This window comes from Micromys minutus, assembly GCF_963924665.1.
Source record: "Micromys minutus genome assembly, chromosome: 9".
Taxonomy (NCBI): Eukaryota; Metazoa; Chordata; class Mammalia; order Rodentia; family Muridae; genus Micromys; species Micromys minutus.
In genome coordinates this window covers 60,746,482-60,759,116 of record NC_137978.1, presented here as the reverse complement: position 1 = coordinate 60,759,116, position 12,635 = coordinate 60,746,482, and the positions used below count along the sequence as shown (strand labels likewise).

At 46.8% G+C, this 12,635-nt stretch overlaps 1 protein-coding gene across 1 annotated transcript; it reads right to left on the bottom strand.

Moving 5' to 3' along the window:
* Positions 1-1,084: 1,084 nt before the first annotated feature.
* MASP2 (MBL associated serine protease 2) lies at positions 1,085-12,227 on the bottom strand (the record flags this gene model as incomplete). The annotated part of the gene is made up of 11 exons (XM_080921288.1): positions 1,085-3,083; positions 4,105-4,179; positions 4,663-4,794; positions 5,519-5,597; positions 7,769-7,887; positions 8,853-9,000; positions 9,251-9,447; positions 11,009-11,128; positions 11,644-11,821; positions 11,917-12,145; positions 12,223-12,227. The coding sequence occupies 11 exons, from the start codon at positions 12,225-12,227 to the stop codon at positions 2,323-2,325; spliced, it is 2,043 nt and encodes a 680-aa protein (XP_080777414.1). The 3' UTR covers positions 1,085-2,322.
* Between the last annotated feature and the right edge of the window lie 408 nt (positions 12,228-12,635).

Genomic DNA, 12,635 nt, shown 5'->3' with positions numbered 1-12,635 from the left:
TAAGTCTGGGTGACTGCACCTAAGATGGTAAGCCGTTACCCTCCAGCTTGGTCTGAGTGCCTCTGTGCATTTGAGTGATTTTCTATTTACATGGCTGTATAAATCTCCGATGGGGAATCATGCCTTCTAAAAATACTATTTGGGAGAGGGGGCAAAACAGTTGCTTCCAAGTGCTTTGTAGCAGAGCATATCAATTGGGAAGAAGGGATGATAAGCACCTTTCTGTTTGGGATTTGAAAAGTGGAATTAATTGCAATAGGGATGAAGTAGAAGAGAGCAAGAAACCATGTGCCTGAAATCCATTAAGAAGTCTGATAGCTTTAAGAACTAGTGGGTGGGTCGTCTTATCTGAGGTAGGATTTACCCTCACTGAATGTGGGGGATATGCAGTGGTGGATAAATATACCCACAAAATCAGATTAGACTGTCAATGCATTGTTAAGAATGTAAAAGCAATAATACATTGATTATTGTACTTTTCCTGTAACTAAGAACTGAGGAGCTCCTTTTCTAACTGGAAGAATGTGACAGTTTTTGTGTCAGTAGTTTCCCTAATGCCCTTACCTAAATAGATACAAATAGGTTTGTCATTTTGCAAGTTGCGTGTTTTAAAATTTTATATCCTTTAGAGACTTGTTATGAACACATTGTTTCATTATACAGTATCCTCTGTAAAGGGATCATGAGTTATTGTAAATTTTTTTCTCTGCATCTAAGCCTGCATGATTTCCAAACCCTGTACATCTGAATTTTGCATTTTAGCACTTGCACTGTTACTCAGCAGCAGTAACATGGTAACATTAAAATGGTTTTCGGGAACCTCCAAAGACTAAAACTGGCAAGCCGTCCAGGAGTCCTGGGGTAAGTTACTCGTCAATGGCATGGTTTTGATCCCTTTTTTGCACTTGTTAAAGACTTACTGGTCATAGAAGGCTTTCAGTGTTAAGTAGCCTTTTAACATGTTTATGGTATGACATAGCTGTAGATAGTTACTTGCCATAAATGGAGTTTTAGAAATAAACTACTTGGCAAAGATTGTTTTTGAAAGTCTGGTCATCAAAACGCGTTCATTCCTTAAAATGATGAAAAACAACTGAACCACAGTTGAATAAAAGGTTTTCTTGCCACCAACAGTTTAGTGTCTGGAGTCTTAACTGGAAAATTCTATATCCTGAAAATGCTAGAAAGTTAAAGTGACTTGTGTGGGAAGATGTAGTATAGCATCTCCATCCTTTAAAATGTGAGTCTCCAGCTGGATGTGGTGGCCCATGCTTTCAATCCCAGAGTTTGGGGCAGGTGCAAGTGAGTTGTAGGTTGGCTATTGCTCTATCATGAGGCCCTGTCTGTCTTTAAAACTTGTTGGAAAAGCCAAGTAAAATCAAACATGACATTCTAAGGTTAAGTCGGCATCTTACCAGAAGAGCTCCCCCCCCCCCAAATATGATTAGTTACTGGTTTTGGTACATGAGAGAATGACTGTACTGTGCGGTTAGGCTTGGCTTCCCTGTGCCCAAGTAGTTAATGCTTAGTAGGCTGGGTATAGTGAAAAACTATAAGATTTTTGAAACAGATTGCTAAATTGCCCTTTAAAAGGGCAAAATGCTTTCATGTTCTTTTTTTTTTTTTTTTTAATCTGACAATTTGGATATGGTAGAACATGCCTCCTATCCCAATATTCTGGGATGGACTCTGTTTCTCACCCTTTTATGGTGTTGCTGGTCTAACATGTGAAAGTCACGCACCTGCTCTTGATTTACCTTCCAAAAGGACTTTCTCAGGTACTGGACACTTACAGAGCACTTTCTTGAGCTCATTAAGACCAAATCTAGTGGTGGGCTAGAGAGATGGCTCAGCGGTTAAGAGCACTGACTGCTCTTTCAGAGGTTCTGAGTTCAAATCCTAGCAACCACATGGTGGCTCACAACCATCTGTAATGGGATCTGATGCCCTCTTCTGGTGTCTGAAGACAGCTTCAAGTGTACATATAATAAATAAATAAGTAAATAAATAGATTTAAAAAAAAAAAAAAAGACCAAATCTACACACTAGGAAAATCAACAATTCATTTGTTGGCCAGAAATGGGAACAGCCAGTATGAAATAAGTAGATGGTAGGGAATCAAATACAGCTTGACCTAGTGAGTCTGTGGGGTTGGCAAAGCACTGCTATATTGAACACCATAAATCAAAGCTGACATTGGCAAGTGTTCTTATACCTGTAACGATCTCGTCTGTTTTGGTTTTGGGGTAGGCTGTCAATTGTTCTCGGATCTGTAATCTTCCCAGATACTTGTAGAAATAAGGAACAATTTACTGATGCAAATTAGGAATTCTGTATTATGTTCTCAATCCAGGGAATATAGTTTATGACTTTTGTGTATACCCCATACTGTTCTGCCTCCCCACAGTTAATGGAACCCCAGGAAACTATTCCTCCCACAAACCATCGCTGTGTTTCATTATCTAGAAACACTAATGCCCCTCCACTATCACCTCTGCAGCTGTCCTTTCCACCGGTGTCCAAGCCGGCGCAGAACATGTTAGCAGTTACTCTTGTTTCTGGGTAGAGCTTTTCATATGCAGCAGTACATTTTTGGTGGTCGACTATTGGTATGTCCACAAACATTAGGTTTCTAGCAAGAAACCCCTTCTGGGTTAACCCCCAGCCAGCCACAGTTCCAAAGAAGTCTGTTCTCATTAAGGATGAAGCTTCTTTTCTTGGTAGGCAAACAGGCATGATGCTTCTGTTGATTGTGACTTTGTTCTTGAGTTTAATCAGTGCTATATCATTGTCAAAACCAGCACCATGAGTATAACCTTCATGGATAAAGACAGCCTCTGGCCAGGCTTGAGTGTAATGAGGTGAGAGCCTTTTGAGGATGCCCATGCGGATGTCCAGGGAGGATGCTGCTTCTGTTTTCCCATATACAGCATGAGCAGCTGTTAGGACCCAGTTGTCATGTATAAGTGCACCTGCTGCTGTAGTTTCACCCAGTAACAAGACTTGCCAAGGAAAGTCACCAGGCTTTGCAGGCTGTCCTCCAACTATACGGCCTCCTGTAGTGTGTGTGGACAGCCCACAAACTGAGGGGGAAAAAGTGGTGTCAGCCAAAACATAATCCCACAGATTGATACCCGTCCTCCCTGTTGAGGGGAGTGGGGCCATTCTAAATAGTATATAAAGACCTGAGAAGTCCTATTTTAGCCTGTTTTGCTAAATGAAAACAAGATGAGAGAATCTAAAGACAGGAATTGTGTGTGGATATTACATAGAAACAAAGAGCAGGACCCCTCACCATACCTTGCACTGTTTTGTTTGCTCTTTTAGCTTACTGGGAATTCTGAGAAAACAGGAACTATGATTTATAAAATTACTGTTGCCTTTGAATGTAAAAGTCTAAATTACAATGTTGCAGCAATAGCCAAGGTGCTTCTGGTTCAAACTTGGTAATTTTGGTGTGGTTGAGTCATCCAAAGACTGGTTTACCATTCACTACAGACTGAGTGCTCAGAAATGCAGCATATGCTCCTTATTGTGGTTGTGCACTTTGATTAAAACTGAGAAGCAGCATGTCAGCCAAATACAGGGCCAGAAAACTAATTTAAACCAGCTAACACGGGTAATGAGTGTATTATTACCTTTCAATTAAAAAAAGCATTCTCAACTATTGTTGGAGCCAATTCTGGTAAAGAAATTTAAGTACTATTAAAAGGCAAATTGCATTAATGTTTAAAAATCTAGATGTCGTTGAAAACAATTGCTTAGGGAAATAATGAAGTTATTAGCTTTGGGGTTTAATAGCACTTTTACAGAGAAGAAAAGTAACGAGTTCGTGGTTATAAATGTATAAATGGTTTGGGATAATTTAAGAAATGACTTAATTTTTTATGCTTGCCTAGTTGCAAGGTCAAAAACAAGTGCATGATGCAGTCTGCACCTAACTTCCATGTGGGAAGGGGTGATGTGAGCACACTGTTGGGCAACACTAAGCTAGCCTAAGCCAAATGCTGACCTTTTTTGCATTTCTGCCTCCCCAACTAGACTGCCTATTGTCAGCCAGCTACTCTGTCAGCTATGAATCTCTCTTAAAAATGCGTCCATTACCAGGCTTGCAAACTGGGAGGAATTTTTCTCCTTTGGAGCTCGTCCAGAATCCATCAGCCTCACACACATATTTACCTGCAAATCATTGGAAAAGCAAAAATGTTTAGCTGTAGTTGTCATTTGCTTGAATAATCCCTTGAAAAATGTTGATTCTTGAGCATCGTGGTGGGGTGAGGTGTGTGAATAACCATTTTACATGATTTCATAAATAGGTATCTGCATTACCATGTTTGCTTGCAAAGTGGAAACCTTTTAGATGTGTAACTTGAATATGTATCAAGATCTCAAGTGCTTAATGATAAGGTTTTGACTTGTTAAATTAAACCATTTGGAATATATTGTGTGTTTGTAGTAGTCATTTACTAGATACGATCTGTTTTCAGATTCCTGCAAATTGACATTAAAGTCACTTTAACTGTAATATTTCACTTAGCACTTGGGAGAAAGGCCTTTTAATCCTTTGTCTCCTTTAGCCTAAAAGGCTGGTTGACATTTATATTCAACCTTAAGGGTTCAAGTTCTAAACGCCACCCATTCCTCCTTGAAGAAGGTACTTACTGGTGCCGCTCAGAGTGTAGAAAGTCTCTTCACAGCTGTACTGAATCACAGCTTTGTAGGTGGTCACTTCAGGGCCTGTGACATACTCCACGTGGCCATTGGGTAGGTCGTCCGGAGGGCCACAATCAATAACTAGTAAAGAAATGGGAGGGAGGATCCCTTTGTACCTTGGAGCTGATACTAGAAAGGTCTGTGCAGTGGAGATAGCCTTGCAAGTACCCAATAGCACAAGAGAAGCCCCACCCCCCATTGTGCTCTCTAGGATCAGGAAGCCTACAGAGCCAGGTGGGCCTTGTGCTGGCTTTTAGTTTGTAGTTTTTGAGACAGAGTCTATATGACTCTGGCTGTTCTGGAACTCTAGATCTACCTGCCTCCTGGTAGAATGGCACCTGTACAGGCAGCAGTGGCAGACTACTGATTCCCCACAGACTGTCAGACTCAGGCCCTAATGAGGGAGTTCATTTGGCAGGGGAGTGGGATGACTAGAAGCCACAGAAGTGTTAGGGGGACTGGGGCAATTTCTCAATGGGAAAGTGCTTGCTTTGAGCATAGATACCCCCAGTTGAGGTTAGCTAAGGTCATTGGGGCTGGTAGAACAATGTCAGGCACCTGCTAGCCCAGTGGTTCTCAACCTGTGCTGCCACTCCTTTGGGGGTTGCCTGTGGCTGTTGAAAACATATTACAGTTGATAACAGCAAAATCATGGTTATAGAGTAGCAACTAAAATTTTATGGTTGGCGTCACTACAATGTGAACTATATTGAGAACCACTGCTCTAACCTCTGCACACATGAAGGGACAACACAGATGGTACAGGCAGCAGCAAGGAAAGGGGATTGTCACCATATGACCATACTGCTGCACTCTGGTATCGGCTGATCCCAAGATCCATCTTTCTGACAGACAGCAGTGAATGATCTCAGGGGGACAGAACCCTGGGGAGGAAATTCAGAAAATGAGCTCCCTGTTAACATTAGGTCACTTCCCCAGAGCAGCGCTCCCAAGTCAGGGCAGCAACTGTGGAAGGCATCTGTGTGCCTGTGTGTGCCTGGTGTCAGAAAGCAGCCTTGAATCTCTTAAAACCGGAGTAAGGAATGTTGTGAGCTGCCGTGTGGGCTCTGGGAGCTGAACTCCAGTCCTTGCAAAAATAGCAAGTGTGTTTAAGCACTGAGTCACCTGTGCAGCCCTTTCCAACATTGCTTTTTGAAAGTGCAAAGTAAGGCCAATGAAATAGCTTTATAGAAAAGTAAATAGTTGACTGTTAAGCCTGACAACCTGAGCTTGATACCTGAAACCTAAATGGTAAAGAGAGAGCTAGAAGCTGTCCTCTGACATCCACACTTTGTGTGCAGCCGCAGTGCCAGTGATCTCAACACACAGAGGCAGAGGCAGGTGGATCTACAAGGCCAGCTTGGTCTACAGAGTGAGTCCAGAGCAGTCAAAGCTCCACAGAGAAACCCTGTCTCAGCTATACAGCTCCCCCCTCCCAAGAAAAAGTGCTAGTGTTTGAAGAAAAACTATAAGATCAATTATTCAGCCAACTATGGTGGTATACACCTTTAATCCAAGGCATGTGGTTCTCTGAGTTTGAGAGCAGCCTGGTCTGCATAGACCCAAGAGAGAAAGCAAGCATTAATGGAAGAGGAAACCATTTGCAAAAGCTGTAATGTTTCAAAGGCTGTAAGTGATATCATTCGGTTAAATGATAAACAGGACATAAAGAATGCATCACTAGCATCCAGAAAGTCCTGGGTTTGGTCTCGAGCACCACAGAACCAGCATGATGCCACATTAATACCTGTACTTGGGAAACAAGAGGATCGGGAGACTGTCATGCTCAGTTGTAATAGTAAGTTCAAGGCCAACCTTGGCTACAATGAAGCTGTTTCAAAACAAAACAGTTTGTGGTCCTGCAATCCAAGGAACAGTAGAAAAGGGCCTGAACAGGGGTTTTGCAAGGTAGGACTCCTTCGTTTGACCCTCCATGGGCTGGACTCCATTCCTAGCTGTCATTCCAGGGTTATTGCTTTCTACTACTGGGATTCAGTGACAATTTTGAAGAACACAAAGATGAGTTAATCTCTTACCTGTGCTCCTGAAGCAACACGCTAAGCAGTTTTTAAAATTATATTCCCTCTCCCTTAACAGTGAGCACTATTTATAACTTTGCAGAATGTACTGTTTCCAGGGCTGTCTCATCTTTGTGGGCTCATGAGCTGTTCTATGGGAAGGTTGTCAACTGACCAGGGAAGACTTAATTTAACAGAAGGAGCTATGCAGAGCTCATGGGGCCGGGTGAGCACCTGTTTCTGTTGTTTCAGCCACTTTACAGAGAGCTGCTGCAGTGTATGATGATCAGAAGGTTTTTTGCTTTGTTTTTTTAATGACTAGCCCTCTAAAATAGTGGTTACAGCAGACGGTGTGGGGCGTGCTGGCTCAGTGATAAGAGCACTTAGCACATATGAGTAGCAGCACCAAAAGAGCTTTGAGCACAGTGTGACCGTGCACACCTACAATCCCAACGCTGGAGAGGCTGAAGCAGGAAGTCATGAGTCAAGGTCACCCTGGGCTACATCTTACTGTCCTAGAAAAGTAACAACTTGGTGTGATGGTGCACATGCCTTTAATCCCAGCACTCAGGAGGCAGAGGCAGATGGGTCTCTTGAGTTTGAGGTCAGCCTGGTATACAGAAGGAGCCCCCGGACAGCCAGAGGTACACAGAGAAACCCTTGACTCAAAAAACAGTGATAGCAGGCTGGAGAGATAGCCCAGTGGTTAAGAGCACTAAGAGGTTCCAAACTCAATCCCAGCAACCACATGGTAGCTCACAACCATCTGTAATGGGATCTGATGCCCTCTTCTGGTGTGTCTGAAGACAGCAACAGTATTCATATACATAAAATAAATACATAAATTAAAAAAATAAGTATATATAAAACAGTGAAAGACAGAACCCTCCCCCTCTACCACACATACAATTCTTCATAGTCATTTTTGTTTTCTGCAAACTTACTTTGATTTTCTTTTCATGAATAGATACTTCCTGTTTTCATCTCTTATTTCAAAGCCATCTTAATCATAGGCACTTAGTTTTTTAGTAACTCACTTGCAGAAGCTCGAAGCCAGTCTTGCAGAAGACAGAAAAGCTGTCCTTCAGGACATACGTGGCTTGCACAGGTGAAATATGGCCATTAGGTGGCGCAGTTGGATCAGGGCAGGGCTGTGCTGTGCAGGGGAAACAGGCTTATTCTTTATGTCTGTAACAGCCACATCTGAAGTTAGCAATCTGCATTTTTAGTTTATAAATGAAACAAGAGGCAGAGAGCACCCGCCTCAAGTACAGTGGTCATCCAAACATTTAACACCAAAGGCAAAATTAAGCTGAATCACTTGCACAAATCAAGACTTTTGTCTTGCTTGGTGTGGTGGTGCACACCTTTATTCCCAGACTCAGGAGGCAGAGATAGATGGAGCTCTGTGAGTTCAAGGATAGCCTGGTCAACAAAGTGAGTCCAGGACAGCCAGACTCATTTCTTTGCCCATGACTCAGCTATAGGTAGGTGAGAAAGCTAGATAGGGAGATGGTACAGCAGTTAGTACTGCTTTTCAGAGGACTCCAGTATGGGTCCCAGTACCTACACAGGTGACTCACACAACCACATGGAACCCCAGCTCCAAGGGATCTGACCTTTCTGTCCTGGGCATTTGTACACACATGCCAAAGAGACATTTTTTAGTTTTTGAGACAGTTTTCTGGTGTATCCTTGACTGTCCTAGAACTTGAGCTATGGCTCAGGGTGATCTTGAACTCACAGAATTGCACATGCTTCTGCCTCCTGAGTGGTGGGACTAAAAGCATGTGCATGCGTCAGTTCTGCCTGGTTAACTCGGTTAAGAAAACCAGGAGCCAGGGATGGTGCCATACATCTTTGATCCCCGTAATTGGGAGGCAAAAGCAGGTAGACCTCTGTGAGTTTGGAACCAGCCCGGCCTTCAAAATGAGTTCAAGGACAGCCAGTGCTATTACACAGAGAAGCCCTGTCTTGAGACATCAGTGCCCTGTCCCCTCCCCTCCCAAAAATCAGATTCCAGAATGATGGAAGTTTCTGTGCCAGGAAAGAGTCCAAAGCTATGTGGTTTGCTGATGCTGCATAAGGGACAGAAGCTGGATCTGAGGGCCATTTGCTCACCTGTGCTTGTGTAGTGTATCTTCCAGCCTGTGTGGTTCCCTGACTCATCAGTGACAAAGGTGATGGTCACCTTGTTGCTGTTAGTTTCAATCCTTTGGGGCAACGTCTTCCCACAAAATGGACCGTATTCCCTCTTCTCTGTTTGAATCTGAATAAAAAGACTCTGACCTACTGCAGGGTTCTAGTCTGAGTTAGACAGAAGTAAAGTAACTCAAACCGGCTTTGGCAGGCTGGGGATAAAAGGTGGGGTATCCTTATGCTGAAGCCACAGCCTGGCTTAGACCCCCTCCAGAAAAAGGCTGACTGGGGTTTGCTGGAGGACAGACAGGCAGTGTTGGAGGATGGGGTGGAGGGGCTGTTGAGGGGAACGTGTCAAGGTAAGGATGCAAGAACCAGACCTTGAGGGAGTCATAGGGGCACTTGGCTTCAGGGTGCATCTCCACATCGAAGGACTCCACGAAGTCCAGGATGACACTGAAGCCGTCCTCCAGGTGGATGCTGTAGTTGCAGCTGGAGAGTCTGGGGTACGGCTGCGGGTACTCGGGGCTACTGAGATAGCCAGACCTCCTAGTGAACACCTGGCCTGAACAAAGGGCTGGGAAGAGAGGAGAGGATAACATGGCTGCTCCTGGAGGGACACCGCTGGAGCATAGGGGACGCCTGGGACATCTATACCCCGGGCTTGGTCAAGACTTGACAATCTGCAGAGGCAGGCGAGGACCCCGACTCCCACCCCAAAGGGACTGGGTCGCCCTCGGGCTTCAGCTGAAGCATGACCGTTCTATCGGGCAGTTTGCTGGGTCAGAGTCACACAAAGGTGGACAGTAAAGGAAGGGGGGCCAGAGGGAAGTGGGCCCTGGAGGAGGCAGACCACCTCCCCAAAGTCCCCAGGAATCCAGGGAAAGGAGGAGGCCCCTTGAACTGATAGGCTTTCTTCTGTCAAATCACTCCAGTGCCCAGCTCTGAAGTTCCCAAGTGAGTCCACAAGGGGTGCTAACCTTTATTTGCCAGGGACCAGCCCAGAGCCCTTGAACCCAGTAACAGGCTGATTAGGCCTTCCCCAGGCCTTCTCTGTTCTTAGAAGTGGCCCTGGGGAAGATTCAGGGAAGTTTATGTCACCAGTATGCACACAGTCTCCCCTCCTTTTTGGGCTGCCAAGGTGTCCCATTGGTGGGGGTCAGGCTCCATTTCTGCTCCCTACCTACCTGCTCATGGGGACAGGCTAGGAAGGCTCCCCATACTCCCCTCCTCTGGAAGCCTCCCCCATGTAGAGGACACCCCTGGATACAGGGTGACTATCCTGATCTCTCAGTAACACCCACTTTGGTCTCTGGCCTGAGTCAAGTTCCCCGGGGTCAGAGAAGAAAGACTTGCATTGACCTCAAAAGTAGAACTGGCTCAAGATGTCCTGAGATCAGCCTCAGGGAACCCAGGAGAGGTGTGTGTGTGTGGGGGAGGGGGTCTCCCTGTGTGAGCTCAGGGAGTTCCTACATTCGGGCCGTGAGACAAGGAGGAAGGTTAATGAAGGAACCCAGGTTGCTCTATTGCCTTCCAAGCCTGTCACCCCAACCCCGGCAAGAGACACACATCCACAGTGGAAATGGAGGCAGGTTTATTATTGTCGTGTAAGGTGAATGGGTGCTGTAGCCGGCAGCCACTCCAGCCTGACAGAGCTGCGTAGACTGGGCATGTGCTGACTGGTATCTGACTCATTGGGGTGGGCAGGCTGGAGCTGAGGGAGCTTAGAGGCTCTGCTCTGGAAGACAGATGTGGGGGGGCATCAGGAAGACTGAGAAGGGCCAGGGCAAAGGATCAGAAGGAGGCCAAAGCGTTCAGCTGCTGGGGTCAGGAACTTTGGCACTGAGCCGCCTACACTTCTCTACTTTGAGGTCCCGTGGTAGACTGGAAGCTTAAGGCATGCCTGGCTCAGCCCGAGATACCAAGTCTACCTAGGAACCACCTAGAAAGAAGAGGCAATTGGCTGGTGGAACTAGGGGTTCCAGGAGTACAGACAGGGGATCAAAGGACACCATTGGAGGGAGGGGAAGGGAGGAAGGGGAGGAGTTAGACATGCTAATAGAGTTGGAGGGAACAGAGGAGCCCAGCCTCCTGGGCAGAACAGCTCCTGGTGCCGATGGGATGCCCCTCCCCCTCACCTGAGCAGGTATGCTTGTTCTGGTGGAGAATGTAGCCCGCTCGGCAGGAACAGTAGTAGCCACCCAGGTAGTTGTGGCAGTAATGGTCACAAGGGACTGAGTCTCTGCATTCATCCACATCTAGGGGAGAGGGGCCAGGCAGGCAGGAGGGGGAGGGAAAGAGATGGAACAGAGAACTCAGGCTCTGGAGGCCCACTTGACGGAGGCCTGTTGCTCGGCAGTTCGCAAGATGGGGCCAGAGTTGCAAGTAGCATCCGTGTTAAACCAGTGACAGGTTAAGCATCCTGCTCAAAGCCACCCGGGCAGAGGAGGGAACAGCCACCATCAGTCTAGCAGCAAATGGGGACAAACTGAGCAGAAAGGTTGAGCCACTTGCCTGAGGTCACACAGATAGTCTCCTTCAGGGACCGGAGTGCACAGTCATGTGGAACACCCCGGGCTGACAGGCTGAGCTGTGCAAGCTCTCTGTAACCCGATGGGTGCTCCTTACATCCTTAGCAGTCACTCCATTCACATGGCACAGGACAACAGTGCCCCGGGAGAGGTGGGAAGCAAGAGACCCAAAGATGGGGACAGGGCGAAGACAAGTCAGTCACCCAGCTGCATCTGGGCTGCCTGAGCCCACCGCTGCTCACCCTCCGCTGCATAGAAGGCCTCAAATCCCGTGAATGGCTTCTCGTTGGAGTAGTCTGAGTGGAAGGTGACCTCTAGGCTGGGACCCAGTGAGTAGAAGGTGTCATTGCCAGGCGCCTGCTCAGTGTCTGTACTTTCCTGCCCACACAGTGTGGCTAGCACCTTGGTCCCCGAGCTCAACTGTAGGGTCGGGGGCCAAGGGAGGGAAGGTTAGAACTAGGCCAGCCTTTGCCATACCTCATAAGAAGGCCTCAGCCAAGCACCCTGTCAGGTACCTTGACAAAGTCATACTCGCAGCGGTAAGAGAGTTCCAGGTCGAAGTGTGTGAAATAGAGGCGCAGGCGGTAACCGGGGGGTGCAGTCAGTGTCCAGGATCGATCCTGTTGGTTACCATACTTCTCTGGGAAGCCAGGGGACACCAGGCGCCCGAATACAGGTTCAGGCCACTTGGAGCCCAAAACTGTGGCCACCAAGTTCCACAGCAGACCCAGGAAGATCAGTAGCCTGTGGGCAGGGGAGTGACATGAGAACCCAGGCCTAAGTTGCTCTGCTCCCCCAGAAGCTGTGGGTCACCCACCCACCTCATGATGTGCCACCCAGCTCTGCAGGTCCAGTGCCTGTCACCTTTGATCTGTTTGTCCAGCACCAGGCCCCACCCCCAACCCCACCCCACCCCCAGCCTACCAAATTCAAGGATTCTGGAAATCTACCAATGGTTCCCGCCTGCCTCCCTTCCAGGCAGGAAGGTTTGGTGGCTTTGAGAGCCAGAAGCTTGACTCAGACCACAGCCTGGGAGGAAACCTTAAGTCCACCCTCACCCACCCTCAGCGCTTGCTTCCTGGTGGGACCAGGAAGGTCTGGTGGGCCAGAGTCTCAGTGATGAAGATCTCCACCTCCACTGCAAAACCAGGGAGAGGCAGAGAAAGTCATTTGAGAAAACTTTTAAACAAGAGGAAACGGAACACCAGGCAGAGAACAAGCCATGACTGCACTG